A 19758-nucleotide genomic window follows, 5' to 3' on the forward strand; every position below is an offset into this window, starting at 1 on the left:
AGAGCAGCATCAGCAAGTCTTAACCATTTTTTTTTTATCCCCCTCCCTTGCCATTTCTGGCATACGGGGCGCAGGAGCAGTGGGGTAGTGCGCTGTGGTTTGCGCATGCCACTGCTCCCAAAGATCACCAATTCCGATGTCCCTGATCAACGCCCAATCTATCTGCACATTCAGCTATTTTGGCTGAACAATCGAACGTGGACTGGAACAGGGCATCGGGTACATTGGACAGTCGCTGAGCAATGGACCAATCCTGTAAAGATGCCTCCCATTGGCAGCGGATTAACCCCAGACCTTCATATCTCCTCGGAGCGTACATCGTCGTGGAGGTGTTTGCAAGAAGTCATATGAGAGCCTTGACACTCCTACGATTGATGGTGTCGATGCCCTCCAATATCGCTGGACGTAGCTTTGTGAGGGGAGCAGTTTGGAGAGGGGAAGTATGGCTCGGGAACACATTGGTTGACAATGTATACCTTTTGCTCAGATATAAGAAGGCAAGAGGTGACTAGCTTGTTCAGATTTTCTTTCAACTTAGTCACCGAATCCTTGAACTGTAGCTCTCCCGAGAATGTGCATCCTAAATATCTAATGGTCTCACCTTTTTCAATTGTCTGGATGATATCTCCATTCTCAAGGGAGAGCCTCGTTGATTCCTGCTCTCCTTTATTCATAACGATGCCCACGCTTTTCCGAGGATTAAAAGCCATGCCAATCTCCTTTAATGTTCTCTGAACGCAGTTAATAATTCTTTCCACAGCATCTTGTCGCACGCTGAAACCGTCAGGTCATCCGCGAAATCTGTGAGGACCATACATCCTTGGTCTCTATCGAGCTTATACCCGAATTTATTTGCAAAGTCTTGCTCGCACAGGTCGCGGTACTGATGAGTCTCGAGGCCATCTTCTTTTCATAAATCTTGGGAGAACATCTGGAATTGAATAAGAAGAAATGTGTGCGTTTGGGTGGTTAAAGACTTAATCATATCACGTCAACATGGACACTGAGATCGATATGGATGGTTTTATTTTTCATAAGGTAAGGAGCATTGAAGATTTTATGAAGGATTTTTGATTGTAAACATTGGATAAGAGAGGAATTCGATGGTTTAATGGAGCGCCGAAGCTCAACTGTATGATTCTAAATAGACCTTATAGTCATGGAAATAAGTCTATTGTAATTAATTTTTAGAAGTAGACCGATTGTATATTAAGGGTTGTACTAGTCGGAATCAACTAGCAGTTTCCAACCTTTTCTGATTTGTTAGGCACGAGGAAGTGGAGTATTTATTATTAAAGCGTACTTCAGGGTAGGAACCTTAAGAATAAAATTTGATGATTCTAACGGTAGGTCAGTAAAATCAGATAAAAAAAAGGGCTGAATAAAAATCAGGTAAAGCTGGACTCCAATAAGAAGAAAATAAATAATCGCCGACTTTCGTGGTGTCCTTAACTCTCTAAATACATAAAAATGTTTCGAATTTTTTAAACTAAATTAAAATAACTCAGAAAGTTTTTTTTTTAAAAATGATTATTATATAAAACACAGAACATTAAATTCTGTGTGCAATGGCTATCATAACATTGGAATTCGATCAAGAAGTTTTTCAAATGGGTGTTCCAGAAAGCGCCTGATTTTTCAATTTGTTGACTTTTTTCCATTTTATAAAATTTGCTATTCAATCTTTCATCTTCTTTATTTATTTTTTTAATTTAGTCAAATTAATTTTCCAAAATGGTCCCTTAATATTTAATAAAAAACACGAGAGGAGAAACAAAACCGTTTTATTACTTTGATAAGAACTGTATACAGCTTAGAGTCAAAATTTATGACTCACCCAGCCGGCCATAGGTAGGAGGAATAAAAAATGGTGGCTGTTCCAGGAGATACGAAAAAATCATTTTTACTATGGAAGTATGTACTGTTTCTACTTTATGTAGGTATGGTACTTTATGTAGCATAAAGTAGTTTCTAATTGTGATCTTAGTTCATTGGAGGGAAAGATCCACTAAGTTACCCACCTCTCAATGTCAAATCAAAACAAATTGAATGGCATGTTGCAACCTGACATCTCAGGCGCTCGTCATATGTTTTGGCAGCCTGGTCACATCTTCGACCACCAATAACTCCTTTCTCATCCTGGCCAACGTCCGTCGGAAGAACCAAGGCGGCTGGACCCTTGGACCGGACATTTCAGCCGCGAATGAGGCGGCTATCTCCATTCATCACCACAGGATCGTGAGAAACAACCATTTTCTTTCCTTTACATGATCCTTCAGGGACGAAATTTTGTACAGTTATAAATTATTCCAAAAATGTCTCACAATTTGTGTATAATTAGAACCGCCGTATAATATGCCGAAGCTAAGCGATATTAGCCGAAATCAGTTATATGAATTTCTGTCTGTACCCTCATGACTGGACCATAAACTGTTTTTTACATCTGTAACCCAAAACCATTTGCTTACAGCCGGACACCTGTCGTCCCAATAGGAGGTATAATTTATGTTTGTTTTTTAATATTAAATATAAAGTGACGTTTTTGTTTTACTGTTATATTCTAATGTGGATAGGTCAGCTTGGGTATATTGTTTGTTCTAAGTTTATATAAACAATCTTTAACTCATCATTTTTGTAAAATTACTATAATTGATTGTCTATGTCATGTATTTTACAGGCTAACTCTATTAGACGGGGGTTAATAACAAATCAATAAACAATCATAAACAAATCAATAAATTATTATTATTATTACTGAATGAAAAAGTTTCGATCCGGGATCTATTGGACGTTATAAAATGACCCTTTTGTAAAAGATTTTTTTATGACTTCGAAAAATTAAATCCAAGAAGATGGCAAAAAAAAACTCATTTTGCTCTCTTAAATTTATATAAACATGTAGTATGCAAAAAAACCTTATTACTTAGCTAATTTACCGTAATTTTTTTTTCTAATGACGGTTCTTGATTCATCTTTCATTAGAGTTTCCATGTTGCTTCCCAAAATAAATTCACAAAATGTTGATTTCTTGTTATTTGGAAACAGAAAAAAAAAAATAGAAGAGAAAAATAGAGTTATTACAAACTGTATTTCAGGAACTGTTTAGGTTTAAAGATGTCTGATTTACTGGTTTGAAACTGTAGCTCAGGAACTAATGAACATAAAGAACTCAATGAGGGATCACATTATAGCATATTTATACAACTTAACAAACCACTTTATTGAATTTTTTTCGTGCTGTGGGTTGTTTTTAAGGTATTGAAGACAGAGTTAAAAAATAAGGAAGAATTCTAGGCTTTTTATGTAAGGAGAAAGTGTCTGGGTGTGCGATCAGTATAGAACACAAATAAGTAAAAACGTATTTACTAGTGCCAACGTTTCGGCCAGAATTTCTAGTCTTCATCAAGGATAAGAACAAATAATAAGATAACAACCAATGAATAAAAGGATGTATAGAAAGATCAGAAAATAAGAAAATAGCTAACATTATGGACATAGTGTTGAATGACATCAATAGTTGAAGTATTATAAGAAGATAAAGGTTGCATGAAAAGAACTATATTAAAATTAAGTAGTAGGAAAGAACAGATTATAAAATAGATATCAAAATCTAGTTAGTAAAGATATGTAAAAAATTAAATTATTTAAAGAAATGAAAGAAGTGGGAAATAAAATTTATGTATAAGTAATTGAATATGTATGTAAGATAAAAGATTAAGAAAGTAAAAATATAAAGTTATATAATGCAAAAGAAACAAAGGAATATGAATGTTTTAATTTAATGATAATAATTTAAATAAAAGCTATGGAAAAAAAGAGAAAGAAAATACATGTAATTAATGAAATATGTAAGTAAAATATTAGAAACCAGAGACAAAATATGAAGTTATGTAAGACAAAAGCAGTAAGTAGTATGAAAATAATAATATATGATGAACAAAACTAATATAACGTGGGTAAAAAAAAATAAGAAACGTAATATGTTAAAGATAAGATTAGTTTGTCGGATTTTAAATTGACCGAAGAAGGTTCTAGTTGGATGTAAAAGCTTTCCGAGATAAGATTTATGCCGTGCTTTCGGACTAGCACGGCAAATATAGAAGTTTTTTCAAAATCAATGTAATGGTTTAAAGATAAAGGGTGTTCTGAGAGTTTGAGGGAGTATAATTATGTGAGGAGACTGAATATTTGTGTTGTATGATGCGGTCCTTTAAAAGGTTTTGGATGTGGTATAATACATGTGATCAATGTAAATGAGAGGTAGGGTCCTTAAGATGTGAGTGGATATTAGATATTTTATTATTAATATTTTAAGTTTTTAGTTTATCAGGCACTATTTTACTAAGGGGGAATTCCAAACTTAATATATGTCAAAAAGAAGCTTAGAACGAACAAAAAAACTTAAACCCCATCTTTGTAAGAATTAGTTCCAATTATTGTTCCATATATGTCTTCTATTTGTGTTTTCTCACTACATAATTTACTTACTTTGTCACATTAGGCTCGATGACTTATTTAAATTAGTTTTTGGAAAAACCAAAACTTATTTGAAGGGTCATTCGTAAGTAATTACTTGTGTCTTTAAAGGGATATTTTTATTTGATTTGAAATAACCCAATGAATTATAGATTGCTGCAGGTCGAACAATTATTTCATAGTAATATTTAATGATACGAGATACTATATTCTGAACTTAATTAATTGCACGATTATAGGAAACAGCGACTTAGTTATTTAAGCTGTATATATTAAATTTATACAAACTGATAACGTTATCTAAATACAATAGAACTACAGCAAATCGATCTATGTGATTTACAAAAATTTGCTCTTCACTTATCAGAAGTGAAACAAAACGATTTATATGAGTCAATGATTCGCAATCGATTTATTTGTGATTAATTTATTAACTGTTGTTTCAATTATTTTAATTGAAGATGGCCGCACGAAAAAAAATATATTGAGATGAAATCAGCAGAAATATATAGGTTATATGTATAGATAGAAATATTGTTGTCATCCCTATCTGTTATGTATTCTCTTCTTACCCCACCCCAATACATTACTTCAATTCTGGTTATAACTGGATCTGAAAATAAACGGACCATTGATTTACCCTCCAACACTCTGGAGATATTACTAAAAACAAAAGTACATAGGTCAGAATAGTTATTTATTTATTTTGTATAATTTATATCCTTTGAACGGTAATAAATTACTTGCTTAACACTTACCCTTTGAACAAGTGCATACATTCCAGCTCATAAAAAGCTATTGATAAGGAACATGTTTTTATTTAATTTGCTGAACAAAAAAATTCATATCCGAGGCCTTTTGAACTTTATGGTCCTTTAAAATAACTCAATTAAATGTTCCATAACTCTATTATTTTACATAATTAATTAAGAATGTGGATGAAGTAAATGGTCCGATCTACTAAGAAGTGTTTTATTTATTCTATCTTCTAAACAAGAAAAATATTTTGTAAGACAAGATATTATCACTCTGGTTACACTACCATGCCCATCTGTCTCATGAATTTTATATATAAAAATTTTTTGCATGAAAATTTTATAACTAAATTTATTTTTTTAAATAGTGATCTTTCATAGTGAATTATTAATATTGTCTGAATTTTTTTGGTGTTTTTTTTTTTAATTTTTTTATTCTTCATCTTCTGCCTATTTTTAACTCTTATAGAAATCACCCTCTGTGCCTGTTTGATCAGATATTCTTCTTATTTTGCGTCGAGGAGATGGTAGAGCGATGAGATCAGTATAGTAAAATTTATTTATACCGAAGTTTCAATCTTTATTCCAGACCTTCATCAGGGCTGAAAAAACAAAACGAGATTACAATCTCAATTCAGATAAAAATAAAAATATAATAATAACAAAAAACTTGGGAATATGCATACTAATAAATTAAGCATATAGTGGATGATACTAAAAGAAGATAACATATAATATTGTAAAGGTAAATATGATACAAAACAAATAATTAAAAATCAGACAGTTCTCATGTATTTTTTTTTTTTATATACTTTTTATTTACTGATAGATATTACAAGCTGCCACACAGTTGTGGGCAATAGGTAATAGTGATGAATGATCACATTTATACTAAAATAAAATAAAATAGATAAATAAATGAAAAAAAGCACATAAAAATAAATAAAATCTCTCTTAAAATATATACAAACAGAAGGATAAAGAAAATGAACATAATGAAACTATGTGTATGAAAAAATAAATAAATAAAATAAAATAATATAATCTCTAGTCACATTTACCCTCTTATATACAATCGACCTGAGGATCCCTGAGCCCACTCTATCCACCACGTGTGGGGGGTAGAGCAGAGCTCAAAAGATCCCAGCGCATCCCTCTCGCCGTATCACTGGTAATGGGCCAGTGGAGGCTGAGCAAGTGCGCTAAAGCCGCAAACACTCAACTTGAGTGGACAATCTGACCATTGCCAGAACTCCAATTGTCCATTTTTATTTTAATAAGTCTCTTGGCCACCGCCGTTTCAACCTTCTAGGTGGGCTGTAGGGATGGGTGAAACTAGATACTCATGTAAATAAGGAAATAAACATAATGTAAGGTGTGGGAGAAAATGTAAATAATGAGTAATTGAAATTAACACAATAAAATCCGTTAGTGATGATTAAATATTATATAAATAGCGAAAACTATTAAATTGACATAAAGAAATGAACACTGCACAATAGTTCTTTTGTTACTGTCTTTCGTAGGAGTGTTTACTTCATACAATTTTACATCTCACGCAATTTGTTTAAGGGATGCCACCTTAATTATTAAAGAAAATCACCCACAATTGTTTTTATTGATTAGTTTAAACTATTTTACGTAATTTCCTTTCTGAAGGCTTCTTGTGTGTTAACTAGTTGCCAGTTATTAAGTGTACATTTATAGAATATGATTAGCAATGAATATTCATAATATATAGTGTAGTGCTGGGTAATATAAGCATCAACCTTCTAGAAGTGAACAATTTAATATACCCATGAACAAATATAATAATAATTTTAATGCCAATAGTAATATTCATTCAGATAGATCATGTATCGCTTTTACATATTAAACATGCTGTATTAATTACATAGCTAGAATACTAATGGGTTGAAAAACTGCAGATAATGTGTTCATCTGTTACAATTCTAGCTTCTTTCTCTCTAGGAGTCCAAGTCTCTTGAAGATCTAATCATGGGTGTCTCTTGAAGTGTCCAACCAAAAATATTTAAATTTGTTCTTTCTTCCTTCCTCCAGAATATTCCCTCTTTTCATGGACGCAGGCAAATGGGAGCCTTTTTGGGGACCCAAGAAAAAAAATAATGGAAGTAGTGACTGTTAACGCCATATATATATTAATTAAAATTTAAATGTTTTTTTAATTACATTGTTTACTATGTATTTTTGTGAAAATTCTGTATCACTGTATAGTGTTTTGGTTTAAAGGAAAACGAATTATACTTGTAATGTTTGTATAGTGAAATACCGGCTAGTAGGATTATTAGCCACAACAATACTACAAGTTCAGTGGCCACAGATCAGTCGCCCATGTACAGTCGCCCAGTCGCTGTACTTGTCATCGGAGCGGTTCGCTGTGTGGGCCCACCTACGTTTAAGAAAAGAACGTCGTCTCCGACCTTTTCGGTACGAACGGCAGGACCCCGACCCATCGGAGTTCATCATTTCATCATTTATAAAAATTTGTAATTATCAATTGTTTTTCCTTATTGTAATTTTCGTCGAAAGAAGTATTTTTTAAATTATTTTTGTTAATTGGGTCCTATATTATTTAGAAGGTTTCTCTTTGTTTTTAATTTAATTTATGTATCTGATTTAATTTAATTTGCGAATAAATGTTCTTATCCGATCCAGCGTTTATTTATTTTTTTTAGTTAAGCTTTCCGACAAGGAGACCATGTCAAATTGAGGTGGCTTAACAGTGACCTTATTTGATAGACTTATTTCTTAATAAATCAAATGATAATTAGTCAGGCAACATTGTTGAGTTGACATCATCACGGATCACAAGAACACCTTTGTAGTGTGGTTGATGATAAATATACGTCAATTCTTCAGTAAAAAAGGTAAGATTCAATGAGCGCAATTATTCGTCATATACTTAGCTCTTAAAATAATGAGGGGAACGAATAAAAAAAACCTTTTTTAGATTCCATTCTTCCTATTATAACTTACAGTTTGTAAATTTTAGTAATCTCAGAATGTTTGTTAAAAATAAATCAAAGAAAGCTAACATCGTAGAAGAGGTGGTTAATATTTGTATACTATATTATTAATATTATTTCATATTTTATATAATATACTATCCTCTCGCGTATTCTCCCAAAAAGCTTCCTAAAATTTCTATTAAGGCTATTTCTATTACCAAATACACTCTTTATCAATCGTTTTTGTGAGAAACTCTAAGATCACCCAGAACTTCCATTTAAGAACCTAACAAATAAAAAAATATGATGGTCCGGGTCTGGTAAAAAAATTTTCAAATATTAATTAAACTGTTTAATGTGAGCCAACGTTTCACCCCACGTTGTGGTGCTTCAACAGGACTAAAAACGTGGCACGAAACGTTGGCTCACATTAAACAGTTAAATTATTTTTGATTTTTTTTTTTTTTTTTTTACCGCACTATCTCCCTTTTATAGTTACATGCAGTCAATTAACAATCTTTTAATAAACTAATGAATGTTTGAAATATCCAATATATAAAACGCAGTGAAATATTGTTTCACCAATACAATAAAAAAAAAAAGCAGTAAATTTTAAGTGATCATAATAAACATCATTTTAAATTTGAGGATATAATGAAAAAAGTTTTCAAAGAGATAGCATGACGAATTATAAAAATAAAGAAATTCCATGGAGCAAGCTTATATTGCAATTCGGTATTCATCAATAGGTTAGGGTATAAGAACTGTATGCTTAAAATTTTTGTATTTTAGCACGATTCTAAAGTAAACGAAAGAACTAGAAGAGAATTTGTGGAAAAAAGAGAGGTATTAGAAGGAAAACATCTGTAAATAGATTGGTATATAAAGAATCAAATACAGTCAACGCAATGAAGGATGTAATAACATCACCTGGTTCTTGGCGTTATTGGAAGAGGTAAAAACAAATCTGATCAATTCTCACACGTTTTTCTGGAATATTGACGGGGTGAAATATTGGAAAAACGCTGTATGTTAGCGTCGAGGATACCATAGATGATCTAACTGCTGCTCTAAATACAGAGACAGAATCATAATTGAAGGTGAACACTGTGCCATTGTATTGATAAAATGGCACTAAGCGAAGAATATGAGGATGGCCGCTGCCAAGACACGAACCATCCTCCGTAAGGACAATACAAATCTGGCACACCCTATAAGCATGGACATAGAAGATCAGAGGATTCGTCCAAGTGAGATGGTAAACTACTTAGGCGTCAGGTTCTACAAAACAGGAATAGTTCTAAATGGGACACTTCACTCGGAATACCTGACAGGTAAGGTGGTCCAAGCAATGATTGGCATGGAGATGGCGTATTCTTGGTCCTAAGGTGTCCTGTCATAAGTTCTATTGGTAAAGAGTATTCTAAAGTATCCTTCTCCAATTTGATCCCGGGACTTCACACTCTGCCTCTGAGTAATAGAGGACGAGTCTGCTCGTTTCATCAGAGCGTACAAATAAACTTCAAATAAAACACTGCACATCTTACTGGAGAGATACTACTCAACCTACTCCTGAGAAAAACTTGACCAAGCCTGTTTACCAAACAGAAAGTTCGATAGGATTTTTGGAGAATCTATGAGCAAAGATTAGTAAAAACTCCAACAAATCGAAGAAGGTAATTCATGAAAATGTTATTGAGGAATAGAAACGACAACTCTTAAAGGGAGTACACTAAGAAGCTATTGGTCCATGGTTCAATGTCGCCCTCTTCAACTTTTGGGGTTCAAAATTGGCATAGGGGGTTTTTGAGCCAAGCTTCATAGTCATGGTCAGGATATAGATCTCCAATGCCCTGCTGTATTATCTGACTGTTGAGCAAGTGGTCACGACATGCACTGTGAAGGATTAGGAGCCTCAAAAACCAAAAAAATAAATGTTTAGTCATAGTTATAGCAATGTACGAGAAGAATCTAACAACTTTGAGAAGTGTTTTGCTACATACTAATGCATAATATCGTACCACTGCAAACAGCCATATTGCCATAGGCGAATGGGTCAAAACAAATTTCGAGGTTTTCATAAGACTAGTAGAAATAGGTGCATTGTTACATTTAATGTGTCGAAATGGGATTGTATATAATTGAACGGAAATAATAAAAGGTTAGACGATACGGATGGCGATAACAATAGAACTCAAATTATTCTTTACAAAATCTGTTGAAAACGAAAGTATTTAATAGAGAAGTGAAATAAAAGTAAATTTCTAGATAAACAAAATTGTATGTGTTTTTTTTTAAATTACTGAAAGGAAAACATACCAGGATATCGTTCAAGAAGAGTATTTATTTATTGTTATTTTTTTTTATTAGATAATAGTTTTTGTTGAAAGATCAATAGCTGTTACAAGTTCAAGAGATTAGGTAATAACTATTGTGGTTTGATTGGAGTGCGATCGTAGGAGGAAATCTGCCCTCATTGCCGACCTAACAACGTAGGTGTTCCACTTCAATATTTGAACAAAGATAATAATTAAATGTTTTATTAAATACAAATTAATCATATAGATAACATATACAGTTCATAATTTTGTTTTATATTTTTGTTATAAATTAATCTTTCAAAATCTCTAAAAAATATATAGTGAAAGTGGAATTGCATTCACTACTGCATTGTCAACTTGATTGTTCCGATCGTGGTATCACACAATATATTTTTTTACCAGATTAGTAACAACTAATTTCCATACAAATATTCTAACTTTTCGTGGTGTCATTTTACTTTTTTTTTTTGTCGGGGCCTCAGGGTTTGAATGTTAAGATTTATTTCTCCAGACTCCCATGAAATAAATATTGAATGAGCCGAGTGAAAATGGAGCCTTCTGGCCCAAACATGCTTAGCTATCACATCTTTTATATTACTCAAATATTTTATTTGCTTTTTGGGTTTAACGGTTGCATCTCTTTTCTCCAACTGTTGCAGGTAAATTAAGACTTACTTTCCGTATTATTTATGTTCTGAACAAGTAACAGACCCGGCAATGCTTCGCTATTGCTATATTTGAGTACGAACATAGATATATTTATCACAAAGGATAGTTTGTATTTAGTTAAAATTAAACATTTACGTATTCTTTATTATTATGATTTGGTAAACAAAAATTGAACTAATTTATGCAATATCATTCGTTTTTAGCACCTCAAGAAACCCTTAACGGAATCCTTTTTTCTTATTCTCCGGAAAGAGAAAAATCTGCTTACTGTAATAGTACTATATAAGTATATTAGTGCTATATTGAAACAATTGAGACCAATTAACATATCAAAGTGTAGTAAAATATTTTTTAGGAGTAAAACAAAGCTGATATTCGTTTTGAGCAACTCAAGAAACCCATAAATATAACTTTTCAACCTTCTTGGTGAAATGGAGCATTTTGAAAAAAAAAAAAACAGTACGAGCCGTGAAAAAAACTTATGCATTCTAACCAACAAACAAAAAACGCTCAATTTAGTCCATAGCTTATTTTCTACTCTTCTAAATTTCAAACTTTTAATTATGGTAATTTGGTAAAAATGGTAATGGAAAAATTGTATTTGGTACTTTCAGACGACAATCAAAACGAATATAAAACGTTCTTTTCTAAAAAATTTGACCTATTTTACCCCAAACCACATTATGTTTTATAACTTTTCGTAAATAAAATATAGCTTAATAGAATCTGTAATGCTTTTTCTTATCCTTCGGTAAGAGGTGAATCGGTTGGTGTACTGTAACAGTGGGAAAAACGCAAGCTTTCTGAGCTACGCATCAAAAACGCTCAATTTTGTTCATAACTTTTTTTCTACTCCGGGATTTCATTAATTTTAAACTTTCCTACGGCGAAAGGGGACATTTTGAAGAAGAAAAAAAACTGCACCTATCTACTATTTCAAAAGTTTATTGTGGACAAAGATTCGACCATTCCCATTTATATATATATTATATATATTGCGCAATGTTCATCAAGAATTGATATATCTATCAGGCTCAGAATAAATACTTAAAGTAACATAATCTGATCTCACATAATTGGTTTCAATGACTGTATTTATTCACCTGTTTTACCTGATTGATGGCGTGTTTACTCTATAGCTATTTAATTGTTCATTTATCACAAGAATGTACGTTGTGAAATAAGGGTTATAGAATTATATTTAGAAAAAGAATGTTAACCTAAATTAACGAATGATTCCAGCCGATACATACCTTTTCTGAGTTCCTAACTGAAAATGTAAATTAACGATCTCAAAACAAGAACCAAATTCCCAATGAAGGTATGTTAACGCTTAGCTCAAGCGTATTTAGTAAATAACTTCATTAATAATGTGTAAAAATTAATATACATAGTAAATATTGCTCATAATGATTACCTAGGGAATTAATACACGAGTCGGCATATTCCTTTTACAATGGTCGAACGTCTCTGGATGTGTGTATTGTTCGGCTAGTTCCTATTATTCTGGTTCGTAAAAAATAAAGATCGTTTACTGGGCTTGCAGAGATTTTTTTATTTAATGTCATCTAAAACAAAAAAATGGTGTTTCTGAACAGGAGATCATGACAATTAATCATCCAGTCCCGTTCGGCTACTGCTTCTGTGGAAGAAATATCTGGAGCCAGTCTTAATTCTCAAGGTAATCTCTTGAATCAACTTTTAATATGAATGTAAATGTTCTAATTTTATTAGTAAAGTAGATAGGACACAAATTATATTTATTTATCATTACCTAAATAATTTATAACAATGAAAATCTACAAACGTTAGATATCTCCCAAACAAAGGTTTAATGAACATATCTTCATAGGGAATTTTTTCCTTGTTTTCCTTAATTCATATTCTCAGTAAGGATACTTAATCCTAAAACACTTTATATAATAGAAAGTTGCATTTTTATAAAATAATTTTTTTATTTGCAATCAGTTAAAATATTTAACTCCAAAGATTCAAAAGTTTGATTTCAAAGATCAACAATAATTTAAATTATTCAACCATCATTGTGTGATAAGTCGAAATTGACTGACGTATAGAATTGGTGATATGATAAGAAATACATTACACCATTATAGGAAGTGCTTTTTTTTGTTGTATGGCAAGTAAATAGATTGAGAACCCTTCATTTAGAGGTCATTGAGGTTAATATAAAAAGATAATATCTTTGTTTAATGAAATATATTACAAAAAGCAGATCTATTTAGCTAAGTAAAATGACAGAATTGAGTTAAACAATTTTGTATTATTTTGTTCTCTTATGTATTATTTTATTGCAGGATAAAACAAGAAAGGGCTTACATAAACATGTTTTGCATTTTATTGTGATTTAGCTGCGCATTTTTGAACATTAGTAAGAACTTGAACGTGGTCCATTAGAGCTGTCGCTTTACTTCCATGCATGCAGTAATCGATCTGACTCTTCAAGTCTGCAACAAGAATGCCCATATTCTTAGTGAAATCGGTGACAGCTTGGAAACTTTTGTAAATGTCGCCTATGCTGTCTTTGACCCAATTGAATGTACAGTAAAAGAACTTGAAGACGTTCCAGGTCGAGCAACTTCCGAAACCGTTGATGACTTCATCCGCAGTTGTTATGATCTGAATAGTAAGCTTGCTGATCTCCAACCCCATTTGAAGGATGTCCTTCAGCCCTGTTGTCATGTTCTTGCAGGTTAAGAAGCTGTTGAGGTTGTTGGCTTGCAGTAGGCTCAGCTCCTGTTGTCCAGCAGCAATGCAATGCTGAGGAGCGGAGGATCCCATCAGTTCTTGCATGGTTTGGGCGTAATGGAGGGCCAATTGCGCCTTGCCTTCTGCCATGAGAGTATTAGGAAGTTCTTGGAAGTTCTGGTTCGTTGTCTCAACTTGTAATATCATACTTTTAGTCATATCGGTCAGCCATCCCTTCATCTTACCCAGGAACTGTTTATGCTCTTTCATGTACAACTGCGCTTCCAAATTAATATCTGGGTCAACTCCATCTCCCTGCAATGATGAAAGGTATATAAGAGTTAGATAACGACTCATAATTTCCAATATTTTTTTTTTAAGTCCTATAAAATGTTGTTCTTGTGTATATGAGAGATAACTTTTAGAATATGTGTTAAATAATTAAAAAATAATTTCTTATGGAAATTTAAACAACATATTGTTCTGATTTCAAGTCATACCCTAGGGTACAAGCAATTTTTTTTCCCTAGTCCAAAGTTAAATCTCAATGAAGCAAAATAACCAAAATCTATGATTAATTATCAATTATAAAATAAAAAATCCACAACGAATGAAGATTTTACAAAAAAGCTAGGCTAAAACTCATATGGGTTAAGCCTGATCAATTGAAGTGTCAAGTTCCTTTAATGAAAGTAAAAAAAAATATTCCTGCTTACTAATTTAGAGTTATTTATTATTTTCCAGGGGGAATCAACTAGTAAAACGATAAACGTTTTGAGGAAAGTTTCGAATATTTCATGGTTGGTTCAAAGCAGTAATTTTTATAAGGTAAAATTAGACGGTTTTGATACCAAATTAATAGTATAATCTTCTGTAATATCAATGCCCGATTTTGATTTTGATTATTTTAACTTATTAACTTCACATTTTTTTTATTTTGGTATAATAAGATTAATAAATAAAAAAATATCAAGTAATGCAAGTTAGTAAAAAAATTATAGTAAAAAAAGATTAAGAATGTTAGAAGGAAATTCTTTCCTTCCTTTCTCACTCCCTGGAATCCCAGAATATATGAACTTATGATAAGCCCCCAGGCCTTGGCTTATAACGAGTTGAGTAGTCTTTGAAAAAAAAATACATCAATTGAGCAATGTTTATAAAATGAGTTTAATTTGGAAACTGACGTTAAGTTGAACGTATGTAATTAATTGTGAACATTGGTGATTAATAAATAGTGTTTATGCTATTTTGAGTACATTTTTGACCATCATGTCCATCTTCCTAATTTTTTTTTATTTTCGCCCTTTGTAAAGTATAATACTATTATTTTAGTGTAGTGAAGTAATAATTATTTCACTATACCAAATGCACATAATAATTCACTATAGATGATATAAAAAATTTATGACGTAGGCATTAGTTCAAAGGAAGTATGTTGTTACTTCAGGCAGAAAAAACAAACTTGGAACTATGTAATACAATTTAGAAGAATACTTTTGTTTTTGCCTAATCTTTATCTATAAATTAACAATTATAAAGTTTAATTTGAATAATAAAATATCATCTCCATAACTAAATTAAAAAAATTACATAATAATGTGTTTAATTCATTCATATTGTTATACATTTGTATTAATATTACAAAAAATTAATTAATTAAATTATTCAGTCAAGAATATAGTTGTAAACAATTTCATAAATATATTCTCATTGTAATCCATTATAACGAAACACAAAAATAAATTAATTGGTTAATTTTCTTTCTAACCTGAACAGAGCAGAGAAGAACTGATAAAATAGCAAAGGCTAAAAACATCTTCACGTTTAGACAATAAGTAACCAAGACTTCCTTTTTATACAATTGATTAACGTACACCAGATAAAGAAGCTTATCTAAATTATTATAAGGTACTCGATGTCACTTCAACCAGAAAATAATTATTATTCGGTTTTAAAGAACAAACGCAAAAAAAAATAAATTAAACAAAAATTTTGAATAATTTATCCCTTAGTAAAGTGTTATATATTTATAATTATGTATACGAGTAACAGTAACAACATTTTCTAACAATTTACCCGTTGTTCAGAATCCTCTTACACCACTCAATCATCATCCGTTATTTTAGAAAAGATGTCAACACCTGTAATAAGCTGCAAAATAATCTCAACCTGATTCCTGCTTATATGCGCGTATTTGTTTTCTAAAAATATATGCTGGTGCAGACGTACTTGAAACTGGTCTTAAAATAAAACTTTTTAGGTTGGACGAAATATAATATATTAACAAATATTATCTTTGGGAGAGATGTTTGATATACGGTCTGAGGTGTTTGGCTTTTCTAAAAGTTGCCACTCCATTCCAATCGCGCGAGACAAAATGGAATATGGAAAAATCGTCAGTTCGCATTTCTGTGTGGATATTTTGCAGTGATACGAAGCTACAAGAATTCCAATGGATCCAACATTTTTTCTCAAACTTTTCAGGCAGTTATATATTCAAAATTGTTGATAAATAAATATAGTATAGTTAAAATGTATGATAGTAAGCTGTAAAAGTATTGATAAGACTAACTTTTATTTTATTTTTACTATTAAATTTATATTTATATGATCCTATTCATCCCTCTATTTTCAATCCGATGGTGTTCCTCAAGGTAGTATCCTCGGTCCCATCCTCTACACCATATATACAGCTGACATCCCAACAACTCCTAACACCATCCTTAAAATGTATGCTAATGACACATGTGTGCTCACAGTTAGTAATAACCCTTTGATTGCATCCCAAACTCTCCAGTCCCATATGACAACCGTTGAAGAATAGTGTTGAAATTGGAGGATAAAAATAAATCCCAACAAATCACATTTACTCTTCGTCGTAAATCTGCCGACTGCCCTACAGTATACTTTAATAATGTGGCTCTTACCCCTGTAGAACAGATTCGTTATCTTGGACTACACCTTGACAAACGACTAACCTGGAATCCTCACACAAGACTGAAAAGACAGGAAACTGCACGCAGATTCCGACTATTACAGCACTTACTAGACAAACGGTCTAAACTTCCAACTCATTACAAAAAACTGATCTACATGACAATAATAAGGCCCATCTGGACATACGGAGTTGAGCTTTGGGGTTACACTAAACCTTTGAATTCCTCTCGTATCCAATCCTTACAATCCAAAATCCTTCGTAAAATCCTCATTATTCCTTCCATAATAAACTCCCTAGCCACCCAAACCCACTAGTATCTAGCCTTGCTTCCTCTTCCATTCTTGGCAATCCTCCGAGGTGCCTGAAAAGAAGATGGCCTCGTGACCTTATATTGTAAAATGTATTTAGAGTTCTACTACTGGGTAGTTTCTCTACATGCTGTATCATATCATTATCATTATGTCATTATGATCAAATTTACTTGTTTTATACAGTTGTAAATATCAATAAATAAATAAAAAATATTTATATGAATAATTTTCAATTATTTTTTTACTATTGATTATGTGATGAAAAGACGGTCGCATATAATAATAAGCACAAATAAGTGAAACTTATTTTATTTCCGGCTTATTTTACTTACTTGTGTTAACTATCTCTCACCACACCATAATCTTTTTCTCTTTCCAATTCTTTCCTCACATTGAATCTCCGGTCAACAATAAACATATAAAAATATAGATATTAATTTTTTTCCAGTTTTGTTTATTTTTAAAATACCAATTCCACATTATCAAAATTTAAAAAAAAAGAAACTTGTGATGATGCACGACAGTGATACATGGTGTCTTACTGGTGACCTTACGAACTATAAATCAATAAAAACATTGATAAAATTGAATGTTATGGGATTCTCAGGGTGATTGTGGGCCAAGGAAATAGGTATTTGGATAAAGAAGACGACTGAGGAACTAATATCAGGAACTAAGCAATGGTTCATGCTTGATAACTAAGAGGTTAGAGTGGGCAGGATAACTGACAAGAAGCCGCCCATCAAGCCCTCTCCTTATAACTGTGAACGGCTCAGTGATTGAAATCGAACCAATAGGGAGGCCGAAACTCTGATGGGTTGACTCGATAAAGGAGGATGCGGCAGAAAACTGTGCAATAAACTGGAAAGACATCGAACATATTAGGCAGAGGTTGCGGAAGCTGGTAGGGTGGCTAAAGATTTCCAAAATCAATGGGCCAACCGATAAAAGAATGTTGAAAATACAAACTTTGTCGGGGATATACAGATTAGCCAAACATATAATTTTTATATACTGCCCTGCTTGTTGGGCTGTTTAATTCTTAATACAAGTAATTCACAAGAAATGAAAAGATTTTATCCTCGAGTTATTTTTGAAAGAAAACGTCAGAGAAGTTATTTATGGATGATTTCAATGACAGGCAGACCAGATAGTCTAGATAGATTGCTTTAGAACATACTATAATTCCATGATTGGCAAAAACCTGAACTTAGCCCCCACATGAGAGACCGAAACCTGTATGAATTTAGTGATCACAAAGGAGTGAGATGTATTAGTTTGCTAACAGCTAGAGGCCTATTGGTTAGCAGTATTATGATGTTAACGTAAGACACCTACTAGTACACCGAGACTCCAAGCTATTAAGGACAATTGACAGCCTGTATATTAATGCAAGTTCTGCGCTAACATTAGGAGACTCAGCTATAAACAAACACAAAAATCTGAAGAAAAAATAACAAACTGATGGCATCCCAAGAACAGCTTTCAAGTGTCCAGGTGGTTGTGAAATTGACTACTCTACAACTTCCTTTAGTCGTTTTTCAATAAATTAGAGGCTGAGGAATTAGAAGACAGATTTGACAAAAAAGATGTGGCGAAAATCGATTTTTTAAAAATTGTTGATTTTAGATAGCAATATCTCAAATATTATAACAAAACTTTTAAAAGGGATGGATGTTAGTACATTATTCATATTTGTTTCAGTACACCGCACTGTTTTTATATTATAATTGAAAATTCAAAAAAGATAATTTCCAAAATCTTCTCCCATGTTATGGAAGGAGTAGGGACTTTTATTAGATTCATTTACTAAATGTCCTTAATAAATTTTCCAAGACAAATGCTTTTCTTCCTCTTGATGTTCTCTTTAAGCTCTTTTTTGTCATTAATTGACTACACTAACAGTTGTAAAGTTGTGAGTGGATCCACCAGATCTTTTTATAAGTATTTATTGCACGTTCCATAGAAATCCATTCACCATTTAAAATAAACCAGTCCAAGAGATATCTTACTTACTGTGGCAATAAACTAGAGTCACAATTCTCATTCACTACATGCATACAACACAAAATACACATTGTGAACATCCAATGAGCTCAGAGACCTACTACTCAGTAAGACTGTCACTCAGACTCAAACTACTAACATACGAAGCCTTAGTCAGAACCTCATGAAAATACACTCCTACACTTCTTATAAGAAGTATACCGGGGTATACCCAACAGTCCTCAAGTCCTGAGAAAAGCATACTTTTGAAGATATGTAGAGGCACATCACACGAAAGGTGAAAAATGGCCCACATACTTAATGAACCAGAGCTGGAAACAATACAACACATCACACAAAGACAAACTAAGTTCTTTGATAAGTTCCCCACTTAACCCATTATTCCCCTCTCTCACTCCATCCCCCATCCTGAGATATAGTAGGGTAGGAAGGGTCCTGTCAATCCTGTTAACCCTACCCTTTAACCTCTCCTTTATTCCCCTGCCTCTTATTATTTATAATTATTAATTATTACTATTTTGTTTTATTATTTTGTACTTATTATTTATTTGTCTATTATTTTTGTCTCAACAATCACGAGGAAACCCCTCACCTTCAAATATTAAA

General features: G+C 32.3%; 1 protein-coding gene and 1 long non-coding RNA gene across 2 annotated transcripts; one reads left to right on the top strand and one right to left on the bottom strand.

Moving 5' to 3' along the window:
* The first annotated feature begins 4026 nt into the window (after positions 1–4026).
* Positions 4027–7902, top strand: LOC136795974 (uncharacterized). Its single transcript, XR_010843668.1, has 2 exons — positions 4027–4276; positions 7514–7902. It is a non-coding gene; the product is annotated as an uncharacterized lncRNA (long non-coding RNA).
* Positions 7903–13365: 5463 nt separating this feature from the next.
* On the bottom strand, positions 13366–15786 carry LOC106685943 (uncharacterized). The gene is made up of 2 exons (XM_014428966.2): positions 15665–15786; positions 13366–14211 (listed from the first exon to the last, which is right to left on the bottom strand). Exons 1-2 carry the CDS (start codon positions 15710–15712, stop codon positions 13546–13548), a joined length of 714 nt encoding a protein of 237 aa, XP_014284452.1. The 5' UTR covers positions 15713–15786; the 3' UTR covers positions 13366–13545.
* Between the last annotated feature and the right edge of the window lie 3972 nt (positions 15787–19758).

Source organism: Halyomorpha halys, unplaced genomic scaffold (genome assembly GCF_000696795.3).
Source record: "Halyomorpha halys isolate HHAL.00 unplaced genomic scaffold, Hhal_1.1 Scaffold759.1, whole genome shotgun sequence".
NCBI lineage: Eukaryota > Metazoa > Arthropoda > Insecta > Hemiptera > Pentatomidae > Halyomorpha > Halyomorpha halys.

Excerpts from the sequence above, each read along its gene's own strand:
- LOC106685943 (XM_014428966.2), bottom strand. The coding sequence starts at position 15,712 with ATGTTTTTAGCCTTTGCTATTTTATCAGTTCTTCTCTGCTCTGTTCAG. Across the intron at positions 14,212-15,664 it reads TTCTTCTCTGCTCTGTTCAG|GGAGATGGAGTTGACCCAGA; the intron begins GTTAGAAAGAAA and ends TCATCATTGCAG.